The 17213-nt window shown below is 44.2% G+C and overlaps 1 protein-coding gene across 1 annotated transcript in view; it reads left to right on the top strand.

Moving 5' to 3' along the window:
• LOC125401619 (T-cell immunoglobulin and mucin domain-containing protein 4-like) overlaps positions 1–16338 on the top strand; it is a 29958-nt gene extending 13620 nt beyond the window's left edge. The window contains exons 6-9 of the mRNA XM_048435923.3: positions 8532–8578; positions 11156–11243; positions 14104–14143; positions 15214–16338. Coding sequence (XP_048291880.3) covers positions 8532–8578; positions 11156–11243; positions 14104–14143; positions 15214–15298 — 260 coding nt within the window. The 3' untranslated portion in view covers positions 15299–16338. The remainder of the gene's footprint in view (positions 1–8531; positions 8579–11155; positions 11244–14103; positions 14144–15213) is intronic.
• The last annotated feature ends 875 nt before the right edge of the window (positions 16339–17213 follow it).

Genomic DNA, 17213 nt, shown 5'->3' with positions numbered 1-17213 from the left:
AATCACAGCTCAGATCTTTAAATCTACCATCCTCCTCTTTTTGAGACAGAGTCTTTCACTGGTCTGGGATCACCAAGTGGTCTAGACTATTGGCCAATGAGCCTCAGGGATCCCCTGCCTCTGCCTCCCAGTGCTGTGTCTATAAGCACATGCCATCCTACATGCTGTCATACATGCCATCATCATATGTGCCTTTTTACATGTGTGCTGGGGATTGAAGGTCCTTGCACTTGGAAGGCAAGTGCCTTCCAGACTGATTCCCTTCCCCCACTGCTTAGGACGGACCTTTGTTCCAGGTCTGGCTGCCATTTGCTCTCAACAGAGCCTTCTTGAGGGCAGGATATTGTATTCATTTCTAATGTTTAAGTTTATTATCCTCTCGGCCCCTAAATGAATCTTTATACTATTATTATTGCACTATGTCAGAAACGGATGGCAGTGTCCTTCCACAATGTCAGAATTTATTGAATAACAGATTGACAAGATAAATTGGTTTTGCTGGCTGGAATTTGCCAAATGCTCCTGAGTTCCCATCATAGCTGGCTGGTTATAAGTCCCTTTATTTTAATTTGACATACTAATATTAACTCTCAGGACACACATTCCATATCACAGAACAAACATAGGCACATGTATGTACATGTTGCAGAATGGTGACAAAAGGGTTAGGATGATGGGTTGATGAGGCTATTACCATAATAATGTTGAACGTCCTGTTTATGAGGTCCAGGAAGGGTGTTACACTTGTCAAGTCTGGTGTGTTCAGTGAATTCTTAAGCCTGTTTTCTTTGTCTGGTATGATTTTTAATGGGACTAATTTACTTTGATAAGTTTCGCGTGCAGCGCCCCAACCTCTAATTATTTATTTGTCTGGATCTCATGAGTTGCCTTGGACGGTTTGTGCTGTTTACATGCACCACACGGTACAGAGTGAGCCTGCAAGATCGAGTCAAATGCCGCTGGCAAAGTGTAGTCTCCCAGAGCATGGCACTGACTGAAAAATACTGTTTTACACAATACAAAGTAACTCAGAGCAGGGCCCAGCTTGATCTCAATGTGCACCTATCACCAGGTGAGGTCAACGCAGTGTGGGCTCAGCTAGACTGAGAATGGAGGTCGGTCTATTACAGCCGCCATCAGCAATATGACATTTTTCTTTGCTCATGATTCTTGTTTTCCTAATCTTGGCTCCAGAGGCAGAGTGTGGATAGTGAGCGTGTTTGGGAGAAATGTTTCTTCTTTCTTCTTCTCTTACAGTAACTTTCTCGGCAAAGCCAGCCAAACTTCACCTTCCAAAGCAAGCTTCCTTTTTTCATTAGGTTAAAGGATTCTCAGAGGAAGGCACAACTAGAGGTAGAATTTCAAATCTTCGTCTTATACTTCTACATTTGGTTTAGACACATGAAAATAGGAAATGTTATCTTGAGTTCCCGCTTTGTAAACGACAAAGGGTATGTAAAAATGAGTACGTTGGGACTGAGGCTGTAGCTCACTTGGTAGAATGTTTGACTAGCAGGCACAAAACCCTGGGCTCAGTCTCCATCTCCACGTAAACAAGACATTGGGATTCGTTCTTCAAATCTCCACACTCAGGGAGTCAGGACAGGAGGAAGTTCAGGTAGTCCTCAGTTACATAGTGACTTCAAGGCCAGCCTGAGAGATATGAGACCCTGTCTTAAAGCAAAATAAAGCAAAGCAACTAGTGATCATGGTCACTTTAGTCAAAGGTGTCACACGCTTTGAGGGTGCTGACAGGCTTACGTATCAATAACCACCCTCCACTGTGTTTTGGTTTTGTTGATGTTGTTTTGTTGCTGTTGTTTTTGTTTTTCTAGAAAGACTAAGTAAAGGTGCACTGGGGGCTAAGAGCATTTGCTACTCTTCCAGAGGACCCAGCACCTACATTGAGCAGTTCACAATTGCGAGGTGACCTTTCAGGGATGACTTGGGTTGGGCTGAGACCAGGGTGGGGGGTGGTGTCAGGGACCACATGTGAACTTAGTTAATCTTATTTCTTGCCTTGGATTAAAACCTTCACTTTAGGATCCTGACGATGGACTCAAAAGGGAAGGGGGGTCATTGGGTCTCTCTTAGTCTCCCCAAATGTGGCTGCATTTTCTGCTTCTTGCTATTAATTTGGCTCTTGAAATTGACTTCTGGGGGAGGATGCAAGAACTGACCCTGGCTTGGTGAGGCACCGGTTGTGGCCCACAAGTTCCAGAACACTGACTCTAATCTTCTGCTCTCTGTAGGTCACTCAAGTTTTGGCAACTTTCTCTCTGTCCCCTTAGCTAGCTTTTCTTCTCTCTCAAATGTTAATCCCTTGACATGAGAGAGGAAGAGGGAGTCTTCTTTTTGCCTTTCTTCATCCTCCTCTTCAACACTACCCAACTCTTCATCCCACAATAGCTGTAGGTGAGCCAACAGGACCTTCACTGAGTCCCACCTTTATCTCATGTGCAATACAGTAAAATGTTTAAAAGTCCAGGTTCAAGGAATCAAAGAGGCCTGTGTATCAAGCTCTGATGAATTTCTTAGTCTCTCCAAACCTGTTTCTTCTATATAGTGGACAGAATAATCAAATCTTCCCTGTAGTTCTAGACAATACAATACCTTACCATGCATGCAAGCCCTGAGTCCAGCTTTTGCATATAGTAAGTACTTGATAAGTGCTTTTTATTAGCATCAGCTTTCATAATTACATCTCAGCCTTGAACTATGTCTTAGGAGACCATACACAAGAAAGAATTGGCTCTTGCTCAGTACTTACCCTGTGAATCATCACCATACTATTTTAATCAGAAAGAAGAGCCAATAACTAAAGGCACACATCCCTGCCCACAGATGAGTCATTTGACACCAAACGAAAAAGTTCCTGTGCAGCAAAGAAAAGCAAATGGGGGAAAACTTTCGACCACGGTTATGTGATGCCAGATTGGTATCTAAGGTAAAAGGAACTCAAACAAAGCAGAGTTGCTGACCCACCAACAGCATGTAAGAACTCTCCTTCCCTTGACTTCCCACTACTTTCTTTCCCTCTTTTGGATCCCAGCCGGAGAGAGGTAAGATTTCACTGGGTCTGGTTCTGTGTTTCCCTGAATAGGAATGAATATTTCCCCATACCCGTTGAAATGTGTGCATTCTCCTTTAAGAGGTGCATCCACAGATCCTCTTATATTTGCTATTGAGTTGCTTGAGTTCCCTTTACCTTAGAAACCAGTCCATCCTCACATAAGTTTTCTCCCATTTGATTTCTTTGTTGTACACCACAAGCTTTTTTTTTTGTTTGGTCTTAAGTTTTTCTTTTTCTGCTCTGTGACATGTGCACTGGGGGCCAAAACATCTTTATCCTGAAGTATTTCCCCTGTATTTTCTTCTAGTAATTTCATATCTTACATTTCAATCTTTGGTGTAATGTGTGTTGGCATTTGTGTACAGTGTTAGGCAGGAAAGGTTCTAATTATGAAAATCAGATCTTGAGATTCTAGTGGATATTTTCCTGGAGGAGGGGCACTCTTCAACCCACTACCAGTTCCCTCTTGCAGAATTAGTTTACTAGCAAGGTCTGGAAGACTCCTGTTCTGCAGTACCTATACAGAGCTCAGGGCCTTCAGAACCTGAAGGTCTGGGAACAGGTCACATGGGAACCAGCAGTATTGGTGGGTCCAGCTGTATAAACGGATGATATGACTGCTCCATGGTAGGATTAAGAGGGAAGGTTTTTATTGTAGACATGAGAGAGAGAACAACCAGAGGCATCTTGAAGAGTCCAGAGCAGACAGAGAAAAAAGACTGAACATGGCCAGCAGATTGGAACCGGTCCTGAGAGAAGCAGGAGCAGAATGGGGGGGGGGACTGAGGACAGATACACACACACACACACACACACACACACACACACACACACACACACACAGAGAGAGAGAGAGAGAGAGAGAGAGAGAGAGAGAGAGAGAGAGAGAGAGATTCATAGGGTTATAAGGAGAATGAGTAATGGGGATTGGGTTGGGGAGCAGGAGCCCATGAGCAAGTAGAGGTTTATGGTAGAGGAGGTGATGAGAAGACTTAGGATGCTAGCATGGACTTTGAAATGTGTAATTCATACCTGCGACACTGGAGGAGACCAGCATGCACGCAGGTACGCTAACAGGCACCACAGCCAGCCATTTGTCCCTCCTGTCTTTTGGAATTGGAGAAATGGAGTTTCCTTTGGACCTGACACCAGCTCCATCCCAGAGGGTTGGTGTGGCTGCATTTCACAGGGAAGAAAGTAGCCACTGATCTGCATCCTGTTCCTGCTTCATGCGCAACACGGTGGCCTTTGGAGGATGGCCCATGTGACCTCTCACATTTTATGAAAGTGTGGTGTGTGTGTGTGTGTGTGTGTGTGGTGTGGAGGGTTCTGTTTGGTATCATACCCCAGCGCTGGTGTTTGCAAAATGTCTCTTATGTTAGACCATTCCAATTTAAAACAGATTAGCTCTGATAAAACTGACCCCAGCCGGGCTTTCCGTGTGATGGCCTCAATTTCAAGCCGATCCATCATGGATGATTGCAGTACAATAGGATTTGGCAGAACAACGGTCGGAGTTTTGAATTCTTACCTGCAGTCTCCAGCAGTGGGAGAGAAGAAGAGAAAACAAACGGCACAGGGAGGAAAACACACAGACTTTCCTCCTTGCGTTGTTATGTTCCCGGGAATTCAACAACCCAGTTTCCCCAAAGAACAAATAGGCTCTCTGATACCAATTAACGAGTGATACAAAACCTTCTCCTCCGGTCTCGAGTACTAGAAAGCTTGCGAGAAAATACAAGAGATCGATTTCAGTGACTTTTAGGGTGAATACTTTAATATTCAGAGCCCCTCTCCACGTGTTCTCTGTACATGCGTGTGACTACATGGGTGCAAGCATCTGTGCATTCATAAAAATGGGGATCAAAGCAGGTGATGGCTGGTATTCTGTTGCTCCCCACCTTACTTCCTTGAGGCAGGGTCCCTCACTGAACAGAAAGCCCACTGGGTCTGCCAGGCTGCCTGGTTGGCCAGCTAGCTCTTCTATCTACCTGTGTCTACCACTCCTCCAATCCTGGGGGTTACAGATATGCCTTGGAGATTTGAACTCAGATTCTCAGGCTTGCAGAGTGAGTGTCCTTACCCACTCAGCCATCTCACCAGCTCTCTGTTTTTTTACGTGCTGTTATTTTTATCATAGAGTCTTATTTTTATCATTATTGCATTTATTATTATTGCTTTTATTATTGCGTTCTTCTTGGATGCTTTTCTCTGCTCTGGCTTCTGCACAGCTTTTACTTTTTAGTATTCCTGTTGGTCTTTTCTATTTCTTTGCCTTTTTTCCCCTCTTCTACCTCCCTAGCTCACTTCCTAAGCCTGATATTTCTCAGGATTTCCCCCTTTCTCATGGGAGATACATTCTGAAGACTTGAACTGCTTGCTGGATACTGAAGATTTCCCCAGAGTACAGTATCTCTGGCTGTACCGCTTTTACAAAATTGATTCAGATTCCAATAGATCAGCTGTTTAATGGCACAGACAAGGTGTGTGTGTCCCACTGGTATAGGAAACACAGTGGTTCTGACTGTGTCTCATAACCTGTCTCTCTGAGAAAGCTACCTCTATCCTTTCCTCTTCAGAATCTTCATCAATAGGCAGCTGGTGGTCCTGTGTCTCCCGTGGAAATCTGGAATTACTTAAGGCTCTTGTTTTTCAATAGCCCACATTTAAGCTCCGTGTTCTATTTTTCCTATCCCCCACCAAACGTTTCTGCAACCTGTCCCTTACTTTCTCTATCTACCAGCACAGGACTTCAGATCCAGAATCAGATGAGGCTCCTCCGGACTGTTCCCTTGTCCTGATGAAGCCCCACCCAGCATTAACATCTCTGTGACTTTTAATGGCCTGAGAACCCAGTGAAATCTTAGCATGTTAAAATAAAGTCCTCCACAGCCTGGTCCCACACATTAGGTAATCTCTGGCGACTTCTGTCCCCCATGCTCTGACTCCACAGCTACTTGCATGTCAGCAAGGGCACCATGCTGTTTTATGTCCCCGTGGCTTGACTGATTGTGTTCCATCTGTCTGCAACGCCCCCACTGCCTTTCCTTGCCCAACCAGTTCTTGCACAGCCTTGCATCCTTTTATGGCCAATTTGACAAACATTTGTTGACTACCAAGTACGTGCTAGGTCATCCTGAACAGGCAGATGGGGACTCTGTGCCAGCAGGGTGGATTCTCATTGTTGAACTTTGATCCTTGAGCTGAGTGTCTTGCCTAGGCCTACCTTCCTCAATAGTTTCTGCACATCCCTTCTTGCTCTTGGGCTGGTAGGCTGAAACAATCTTCTGGCCTCTGGCCTCCAGCATACCGTCAACATCCCAAGGGGCATAAGGTCTAAGGTGCAGTCACCTCGGCATTTTAAGCAGTTGGTGCTTAGGACTTGAGAATTCATGGAGGATGGTTCCCTTGGACGTTAGCTAATGGTTATGATTTTTTTTTGTTTGTTTGCTTGTTTCAGCTTTGATGTCTTCTTTCATAGAAGCTTTTCTGACCCTTCAGAACAGTCTGTATCCTCATGCTTAGTGGTGTCTTAAAGTGAGGTGACGCTTGGGATACCATCACGGAGTGGGATTGCAGCATCCTAAATGCTGTAACTTACTGCATGCCTCAGTTACAAAATATGTGTATGCATCATGCGCACATGTACATGGCATATAAGTGGCGTATGTATGTATATCTCTTATGTGTATGCATACATGTGCACACACACATACAGTATAGTTTAGGAGAAAGAAAACAGGATATCAAATCAAACAAACTCATAATGGTAAGCACAGGATATCTGAAGCTGCTGCTAGAGAAACAGGGTGTGTTGTAGTACAGTAAATGTATTTTTCTGAATAGAAAACCTGTGATCTAACAGTAAAAGGTATGGGAAAGTGAATAGCCCATGGCAGCCATCTGTGATCAAGTACACAATTGCCTTTGCTGTATGTCCGTACAGTTGGTGGCACAGTAGGTTTGCAGCAGCAGCAGACTGGGGAACAATGCCTTTTGCAGTGACCTTCTTCTGGCCTAGACATTTTAAATGATAGAGTCTTTTGACTCCATTATAAATCATAGTACCCTTGTTGTGTGTGGTATTCATCATTGACCAAAATGCTGCTATGTTATTGTTCAAGTTTAATTTTTTTATGCATTATGTAGTGAGTTCTAATAGGTCGAGGGTATAACTAGCCGGGTGGATTATTATAGGGAAGCTGCTTGTTTGTTCCTGGCTGCTCAGCCCCTAAATAACCACAAAGAAACTGTATTAATTAAATCACTGCTTGGCCCATTAGCTCTAGTTTCTTTTTGACTAGCTCTTACATATTAATTTAATCCATTTCTACTAATCTGTATATCGCCACAAGGCTGTGGCTTATCGGGTAAAGTTCCGGCATCTGTCTCCAGCAGGGCTACATGGCTTCTCTCTGACTCTGCCTTCTTTCTCCCAGCATTCAGTTTAGTTTCCCTGCCTAGCTCTACTCTATCCCATCACAGGCCCCAAATAGCTTCTTTATTAACCAATGGTATTCAGAGCATACAGAGAGGACTCCCACATTAGTGGATGCTATTAAATTCTTAGTAAATATTTGTTAACTGAGACATGGGTAATTTTCATTGCTAGATAAGAGTTTTGAACACATGGTTGGGGCTTCTAGAAAAATCAGAGCCAGGGCTGTCGAGATGATATATGGGTAAAAGTACTTGCTATCCAGCCTGACAACCTGAGTTGAAAACTCAGAACCAACATGGTGAAAGGAGAGAAGCATGTCATCTTCTGCCATTCACATGTACCTGGGTACTCACACAAACAGGTTTGCGTGTGTGTGTGTGTGTGTGTGTGTGTGTGTGTGTGTGTGTGCACCTGCACACCTCCCCTCCTCCCATGCACACACACACTACATAAAATGCAATATTTAAGATGTAATATTTAAGGGGTTGGAGAGATAACTCAGTTGTTAAGGCCACTTGCTGTTGCAGAGGACCCAGGTTTTAGTTCCCAGCACCCATACCGAGCAGCTAATGACTGTCTGGAACTCCAGTTCTAGGGGGTCTGATGCCTCCTTCTGGCCTCCATGAGCTCCAGAGACATATGTTGTGCACATACATACATGCAGGCATTCACACATACACATAAGATAAAAATAAATCTCATTTTAAAAAAGTCATAACCATTTTAGAAGAAGGAGGAAAAAAAGAACTGAAGGCAAATGCTGATTCTCTGTCACCTTTCACCCATCTGTAGCATGCAGATGTTTTGTTCCCCTGGGGTCACATGGGAGAGCAGGTGGTGTTTGAGGAGAGCCATTTCAAAGCAAATCTGCATAAATCCCTGATACAAACAGAAAGATGCTGTTACAGAATTAATTATATCATCTGGCTTAGCAGGTGGCCTTGGATACTTATTTCTGCAGGGACTTTTAATTCTCCCACAGGAAGTCTAACTATTTTCCTCTCTTTTCCTCCCCAGCGGTCACGGGAAGTGAGCCTTTTTGGGGAAAGGTTGCATCAAATCAGGTAAAAGGATCTACAAAGTACGAGGCATTTGACTTTGATTTTAGAATTTCCCAGCAGAGGTTTGTTACAAGGAGAGGCGGGCCCTCTGTCCCAGTCGCCTGGCTAGCTTACACCTGAAATAATCACACAGAAACTGTATTCATTAAAACACTGCTTAGCCCATTAGCTCTAGTTTCTTAGTGGTTAACTCTTACATCTTAATTTAACCCATTTCTATTAATCTGTGTATCGCCACACCAGAGATTTTCATGGACAGGCTTGGTGGAATAGAATGTTGCTAAGTGGCAAATGCATAGTAACTATGATGTCATGGTCAGAGTTTTGTAAACTGTACCCTTGGCAGAAGTTCTATTGCTTGTTTTTGTTTGTTTGTTTGTTTTGTTTTGTTTTTGAGACAGGGATTCTCTATGTAGCCCTGGCTGTCCTGGAACACATTCTCTGTAGACCAGGCTGGCCTCGAACTCACAGAGATCCACCTGCCTCTGCCTCCTGAGTGCTATCAATTGCTACTTCAACATACACAGATGCTCTGAAAGCAAAAAGAAAAATATTGACGAAAGCATGCAAAATCATTACGTGTCCCTGGTGTGGAAGCCAGGGTTATTGATGGAACTGCGGTGCCAACACCTGTTTCCACCATTGTTCTTGTTCTTTCGAGGTTTCCTTTTATTTATGTTTAATTGCAAAAATCATTAAAGTAGCTTCGAGTAAGAGCTGTAGGCATCACAGATCTCTGTGAAGGCAGGCTTTCCTGGAGACAGTCGTGTCTTTGCTTCTGTTTCTGGCTGATTCTGGGCTTCCGGATGCTAGAGGATGAGACAGGAAGGGAGGAAGGACACAGTGCCGCTGGCCTGAGGGAGGTGGGAGTGTCCTCTTAAGATGACTGCAGTGCTAGCTCAATGCATCAGTCCTTTAAATTCCTAAAAGTTAACACTGGAATATTTTTAAAAATATGTATTGATTTTAAGACCAAAGATAGCAAACTCACTACATAGCCACACAAGTAGCATTTTTAAAAAATAAAACCTAACAATATCTTTCCAAAAGCAAATGAAATTAGTGAGGAAAGTGGTACTCACACTTTGGCAACTCTCATGTGTTTGACTTAATTGTGGCATTTAGTTACTGTGGTGCTTGATGGGCAGAATCACCCATGAGACAGGTCTTCAGATGCACCTGTCAGGGATTATATTGATTATATCAACTGAGGTGAGGAAACTCACCTACTGTGGGGAGCATCATCCCTGGGCTGTGTAAGTGGAGAAAGGGAGCAGATTGGCAGCCTACATTCAAAGCTCTCTGCTTCTGGGTGTGAATGTGATGTGACCAGCTGCTTCGAGCTTCTACCACTTTGATTTCCCTGCCGTGATGGGCAGTACCCAGGAACTGTGAGCCGGAAGATACCCTTTCTCCCTTAAGTTGCTTCTTAAAGATTATTTATTATAAAACCAGGAAGAGAAATGAAGCTAGTTAGCTTTGTTGCTGTTGTTGCCCTACCAGAATGCCAAAAATAAACAGTTTAGAGGATGAGAGCATCCTTCTGTTCAGGGTTTAGATGCTTCCTTTCATCATGGCATAGAGAGCATGGTGGGGCTGAACATCTCACATCATGGCAGCCCAGGAGCAGAGAAAAAGAGAGAGAGAGAGAGAGAGAGAGAGAGAGAGAGAGAGAGAGAGAGAGAGAGAAGGAAGAAGAGAGGGAGAAAGGGAGGAGAAGAGAGAATGTCCATGTTCTTGGCTCCCCACCCCCACCTTTCTTTTTATCTAGCTCCTCAATCTACTGGATGGTGCAGTCTACAGTTAGGGCAGGTTTGCCTTGCTCAGTTAATCCTGTTTGGAAACATTCTCATGGACACACCCAGAAGTGTGCATCTCAAATTTCCTAGGTGCCCTTCCCTGCGATGAAGTTCACCAGATTAACCATCACAAGGAGAAAGAGATGGGTCTCATGCCTGCTCATGTTCTGTGTGATGACCAATGACTGGGGTTGTCTGGTGATATCACATCTCTATCCCCTTGGGAAACGGCACTACAGAATAACGTTGGAAAGGGTCCAGCAAGTCTCCTGGAACAACTTGGATGTGCTGGACTCCCAAGCCACACCTTCAGACCCACCCTGATAGAAAACTTGAAACTGAACTACATCTTCCCTTTTATTTTGTTGTCTAGAAGCTGAAGTCAGTCATGAAAAGAAGTGCGCAGGTCTAGGGAGAGCTCAAAAGCTTATGGCAGTGCGCAGCAAAGAGATTTGACAGTGGAAAACACAGCTCACAACATAGTTATTATTATTTTTTTAATCTTCTAACATCTGAGTGCAATAGCCCAAGATGCCTGGTGTCTAAGTCGTAAACAATTTGGGGATAAAAACGCTTTGGATTTTTAGAGGGCATGTTACACCTGATTTAGAATTTTGAGTTTGTTTTGACTTGGAGACATACCAGGCAGAATATCATAGATGTAATATGACATCGTTGGTGACTGGAAGACTTTCTTGGGGTGAGATGTATCCTGTGGGATCCTGCAGAGATGATGGCATTCAGCAGTGAGGGACCAATCACCTTGCCTGTATCTTGACAGAGCGACAGACAAACCAACATCTTGATCATTGCTTGCTGTGTGGGGTTTGTGCTGATGGTGTCAGCTCTTCTGGGATTTCTCCTTCGAGGTAAGGTGGGCAGGTCCAGATGTGATGGACCTGCAGGGCTGACCATTTGTGGGTGGACTGCAGAGTGGCCGTGACCCAGGAGGGTCCAGGGAGGGGCGGTAGATAGTTCTGTTTCCTGCTTTTTCCTTTTATCCTGGAAGAGGATCAGTTCTCTCACTGTCCTCACCCCAGTCATGGGTGACAGGGAAACTCATCACAACCAAATGGCTCTGTGCATTGTCCTCCTGGTAAAGCTGACATTTTAATAATGGAAAAAAAAATGAGACCAAAAGCACATTCATTAATAGGATACAGATACCATACACAAGTTGTGCCTAATTTGTTCATTGTTATTGGCTTATGTTGAAACAACTATTGTTGCCCCCCCCCCATTCAGTTTTTGACACAGGGTTTCTCTTTGTAGCCCTGGCTGTTCTGGAACTCACTCTGTGGACCAGGCTAGCCTTCAACCCAGAGATCCGCCTGCCTTTGCCTCCTAAGAGCTGCGATCAAAGGCGTGTGTCATCATAGGCTGGCTATTCTCTTTATAAAATCAATTGTTTCTTTGTTTTTATGTGTGGGGTGTTTTACCTACGTATATGTCCATATACCACGTGTGCCTGGTGCCCCCAGAAATCAAAAGGGGGCATCAGTTCTGTTGGAACTGGAGTTACAGGCAATTGTGAACGGTCATGTCTGTGCTGGGAATTGAACCTGGGCCCTCTGGAAACGTATCCTGTGCTCCTAGCTCCTGACCCATCTTTCCAGCACTCTTACTCCTTTCTTACAGTTTGAAACACCCCTGCTGTCCTGTCTTATATTTCCAAGGAGTGTCACAGGCGTAAAAGTGTGCACCTTTAAAGCCAGCGTGCTTAGGGACCACAGATGGCCTTCATGGTTCCCCGCCTACATTCTTCAGGGAATGGGATCCAAAGTTTTCATTAAATTCTGAAGCTGGCCTGTGATTTACACCTTCCCCACCTCAAAAAGAAGACTGTAAATCCTTCAAAAAGGAGCTGTGAAGCAAGCATTATGGTTTTCACATAAAGTACAGGGACACGGCACCCAGTGCTGCTGTAAAACAGAGGAGAATTGGGGCTTCACAGAAGCCAGCCACAAGATGAGATTATTCGCCATTGAATCTGTCCTTGGAGAGTACTGCAGAAGCTATCCGGAACTTCCTGGAGACTTGCCATTAGCACTTATGTGAAGCCATAGCTGCTGTTTTAGATGGTTCTTGGCTATCTCATAAAAAGTACTTCGAAACCCAAGTGAGGCGCTGGGGAGGTAGGTTAATCAGTAAAGTTCTTGCCACTTAAGCATGAGGACCTAAGTGTGATTTTTAGAACCTATGCAGAAAGACCAAGCAATGTGGCATTTGCTTGTAATCCCAGTGCTGGGGAGGCCGGCCCAGGTGGATCTCTGAGGCTCTCCGGTCAGTCAGCCTAGCTCATCGACAAACTCCAGGTCAGTAACAGACGCTTTCTCAAAGAGCAAGGTGGGCAGTGCCTGAGGAACCAAACTCAAAGTTGACATCTGGCTTCCGCATACATATTCATAGATGTGTACAGATGCCTGCATACACGTATAAGCCTGCACATGTATGTCTAGTCACAGACATGCATGCCCCCCCATAGTCAGGTGAGCCCTTGTCATGTGGGTTATTAAATAACTCAAAAATGTGATAGTTCATATCTTAGAGCAGAGCGTTTTTCACCCCTCATCGGAGAAGCTCCTTCTTGCAGTAGACCACAAATAACAGAGATCCTCACCTGGACAATGTGCAGAGGGTGCCAGACTTGGGATGTCTTTATCAAACCCCCCTTCTCAGGGCTCAGGCCTCTATTTGGAAGAGGTAGCAAGAAGGTTACAAGAGCCAGAGGTGGTGGATAATGCCCAGGAAACAGTTTTCCAAACACAATGGGCTTACTGCATGTAGGAACTCCCAGGGACCGTGATAGAATGCACATGGACCCTGCACATGGCACGCACAGGCCTATACGATTTTAGGCTGCACAAAATCCCAGCACTGAGGAGGGAAACAGACACAAAGTCCCATTCCTAACCCAGAAGCTATTTGTAACTGATGTCTACTGGGAAAACCAGTTTTCTCTAGTGGAGTATCACTGGATCGACCAACCATACTCTAAGACAGACCCCATGCCCAGGAATAGTTGCCCAACACACACAAAAAAAGCCTTGTCTTTTTTCCTTCCTTCCTTCCTTCCTTCCTTCCTTCCTTCCTTCCTTCCTTCCTTCCTTCCTTCCTTTCTTCTATCTTCCTTCTTTCCTCCCTTTTGTATGTGTGTGTGTGTGTGTGTGTGCACTTTCTGTTTTGTTTTATATTTCTTGTCTTATTGCTTATTTTTATGTTTTCTTTACTTTAGTAAAGAAATATTTACAAAGAAAATATTGGTTTTCTTTACTTTAGTGTGTTTGTTTTGATTTTCATTTGTGTTCCAGGTTATTTCTTTTCATGTTTTGAGAGAGAGAGGGAGAGCGGGAGGGAAGGAGGAAGAGAGAGACACACACACAGAGAGAAGCAGACAGAGAAGGGGAAGAAAACATGAATATGATGTTGGGTGTGTAGGGAGGTGGGGAGGCTCTGGGGAAGGGAAAGAAAAATGATCAAAATAAGTTTTGTGAAAAAAAAACATTTTAAATTAAAAATGCATTGAAAATGTAACAATGTAACACCATAGCTCACAAAGTAGGAGCCCCTTTGAGATGAATGGGTTGAATGGAAGGCCAGAAGCAGCATCAACCCGGGGTGAGGGGAGGCTGTCCCTGCCAATGCAGGTGTAGTCTCTTTGGAAGGGGGTAGGCGTCTCCCAGCAGTTCTCAGAGCAGCTCTGCTCACATCCTGGCCTTGTCTTTTCAGGGAGAGTCACAGAAGCCAATTGTTTGCAGAGACACAAGAGGTAATTCATCTTGCATGGCCGATTGTTGCAATGATTATACAGGCTGCTACACATGATTAGATACCACTCAGTGGTTTAATGGCTTGTGCTTGTGTTCTGATTAAACACAGGGCTGGAGAGATGTTGCATTAGAGGCAGAAAAGGCTGTGGAGTTCTAACTCGCATTAACCTCTGTCTCAGTTAACTAACATTGCGTGTGTGTCCAAAATAGGGCGACGAAAAGCATTAATGGAAGTATGGCCATGTGAAAGATGACGTGCGCCACGGTATTCTCGACTTGAAGCTGTTTCAGCACTCAGTGACTCATTTTAAAACTCATTCATTGTTTGTATGGAGTCACTGAGAAGAGGGTTGGCAGTATGGGAACTAGATAACGTATTTGCAGCATTATTCCTGGGATTTGGCTCCTTTGCCCCGTAGACCAGTAAGTTTCACTACTTCGATTAATTAATTAATTAATGTTTTTTTTCTTTTTCCGAGATAGGGTTTCTCTGTAACTTTGGAGCATCTCCTGGAACTCACTCTATAGACTAGGCTGACCGTGAACTCACAGAGAGTTGCCTTCCTCTGCCTCCCAAGTGCTGGGATTAAAGGCGTGCACCACCACGCCTGGCTCTTGCTTTTGTTTTTTAGGAGTATATAAAGAGTGGCTGGAGTTAGATTTTGAATATTTGTTCTGTTTACAGCTATTACGGTGAAATAAATGAAAAGATTTAGTATAAACCATTGCAATAATTAATTGCATCAGCCCCACAACATTTATTGACAATGATGCTTTATTAGGTGGGGGAACCTGAGGTTCTGCAAGATGACTTTCTGAGCTCAGAGGTGGAGATCCCTTGGGATAGCAATGCATTTAGATCAGGATTTTATATTTTTCAAAGCAAATTGTACTTTATGGTTAACAGGCTGGCAAAAGCCCTCTGTGCGCTATACCTGTAAAACAGGAGGCTTGGGTAGGATGGAGTCTCAGTCTGGTGTCCTCAGCCTGGGCTAGGGGTGCTATAGCTTAGCAGGTCCTTTGATCTTGCCTCTTCTGATTTTTGACCAGCCCTTTTCTCTCTTTACAGGCCAGACAACACTGAAGATTACGAAAGTGTGCTCAATGACATGTCCCGTGGGAGGGATGACGAAGATGGAATCTTTACTCTCTAACTTGTCACCTTTTCTTAATATTAAGCACGGGGGATGACATTTGAATTGTCAAAATAAGTTTGGGAATATTGCAATTTTCTTTTAAAGTCTCACTGTTTTTTTTTTTTTTCACTGATGCTATGGGTCCAGTCTCACTTTATCTTCCCGCATGAAGGTGCTTTAGAGACACATCTTCCCTGTCTAGTGCTTTCGTTGTCTCTTTCGTCTGCTGTGGCTAGGTGATACTTTCTCCACTGGGCATGCTACGCTCAGTAGCGAACTCATTGCCACAGCCACGGGAGTCCCTTCAGTCTCCCAACAGGAGAGGAAGTTAGACATTCCCAAAGCAAAATCTCTTTTAGCAGACAGCATCGGCCTGTTGGTCGTAGCTGAACTCCATTTATCAGAGCTCATTTGATCTGGCTGGCTTCTTCCTGGTATCTGAGTTGCCTTTCCTACCTCAGGTGCTTTCCTCTTACACATGCCGGCATCTCCCTTTCTCTGCCAGCTTTCTGAGTTCAGTGGCCCCGGTGGGTGTAGTATGAGCAGCCCAGGACTTCATTTGGGATGCAGGTAACACCACAGAATAACACTGCAAGTTTGACTTGCTTCTAAAACTCCCGACTTCTTTTATGATCTGAATGTCTCTTCATATCTGAGTGTCCTTAAAGCAGACCACAGTGCCATCTGAACTCTTGCCAGTAAAACTGAATTTTGGAAGCAGCCAAGTGCCCATCAGGGTGAGGGTATCAGATGACAAGGATTTTGAGCAGACGAAACACTGAAGCTGTCCAAGTAATTCGTATAACTATAATTCATTGTAATTGCAGCCCAGGAAGAACAGGTTTGTCTTAAAACTGTAATAATTACTAGTGTGAGGAACCCCGAGAGAGAAATAAAAGCAAATAGCTATTGATTGAATGAATGTAAGAAAACGTACGTCTGAGCGAGTATGCTTCGGGATGGCTACTATGGAAAGCGAGCTAGATCTGAAAGACATTTCTTAGACTTTCCTTATGCTCATGGTAAAAGTATCATTAAAAGAATAAGCCTATCTCTTATCTAACTTGTCTTTGCATTTCTACTCCTTTAAAGAACAGTACTTGTAGAGGCAAACAGAGATGGTAAGATGGATCAACTGGGAAGGAGTTTGCTGCCAAGTTTGATCTCTAGCACCTATATGGTGGAAAGAAAGGGCCTATCCTTGCAAGTTGTCTTCTGATGTCCACACATGTGCCATATAGCACACACCATGCTTAGACACACACATTATAAAATAAAACACACACACACAAAGCAAACAACATTAGTCTCATGGTGCAGCCTATAGATCTGTCACTGGATCTGGCATGATCCAGTTGGTAGGAACCCATGCCCAACCCTCTCACTGGGGCATTTGTTCATTGCAGTTCATCCTGTTGTGTGGAGCAGAAGAAACAGGAACCAATAGCTACAGATCCATGCAACCTCTGTTTTCTTTTATTCATCCCGAGGCTAGCTCAAGCTGCTGAGGTCTGTCACCTAGAAACAAAGGTGTGAAATAGGTCTGAAGTCAAGTTCCGGGACTCAGCGTTGTCACATGGAAAGTAGAGTTTGACCACATGACTTAATCTAGGTAATCAGTTTTCAAACTGTGTGAGTCAGTGGTACCCGTCCTCCCATCCTAGCTCCTGCTCCCGTTCCCTATCCATCTTCTAAAACTACGCCCATCATCAGTCATCAACTTGTCTGACTGGAGAGAGGACAGGAGGCAGCTCCAAAACAGCATTTAACTATTCCCAGTGCCTATTGTCAATCATTCCCCAACAGTGGTCTTGAGATTCCTGAATCAGACTGAGCCACTCACACCCACTGCATTTTAGATGTAGTAATGACCTCTGAGAGTCTTGACCCTAGTTGGTGTGAGAGGTCCTTCTGTCTACGTGTCGCTTTTATT

Source organism: Myodes glareolus, chromosome 9, assembly GCF_982192425.1.
Source record: "Myodes glareolus chromosome 9, mMyoGla1.1, whole genome shotgun sequence".
Lineage (NCBI taxonomy): Eukaryota > Metazoa > Chordata > Mammalia > Rodentia > Cricetidae > Myodes > Myodes glareolus.
This window is presented reverse-complemented; position numbering and strand designations above follow the sequence as displayed.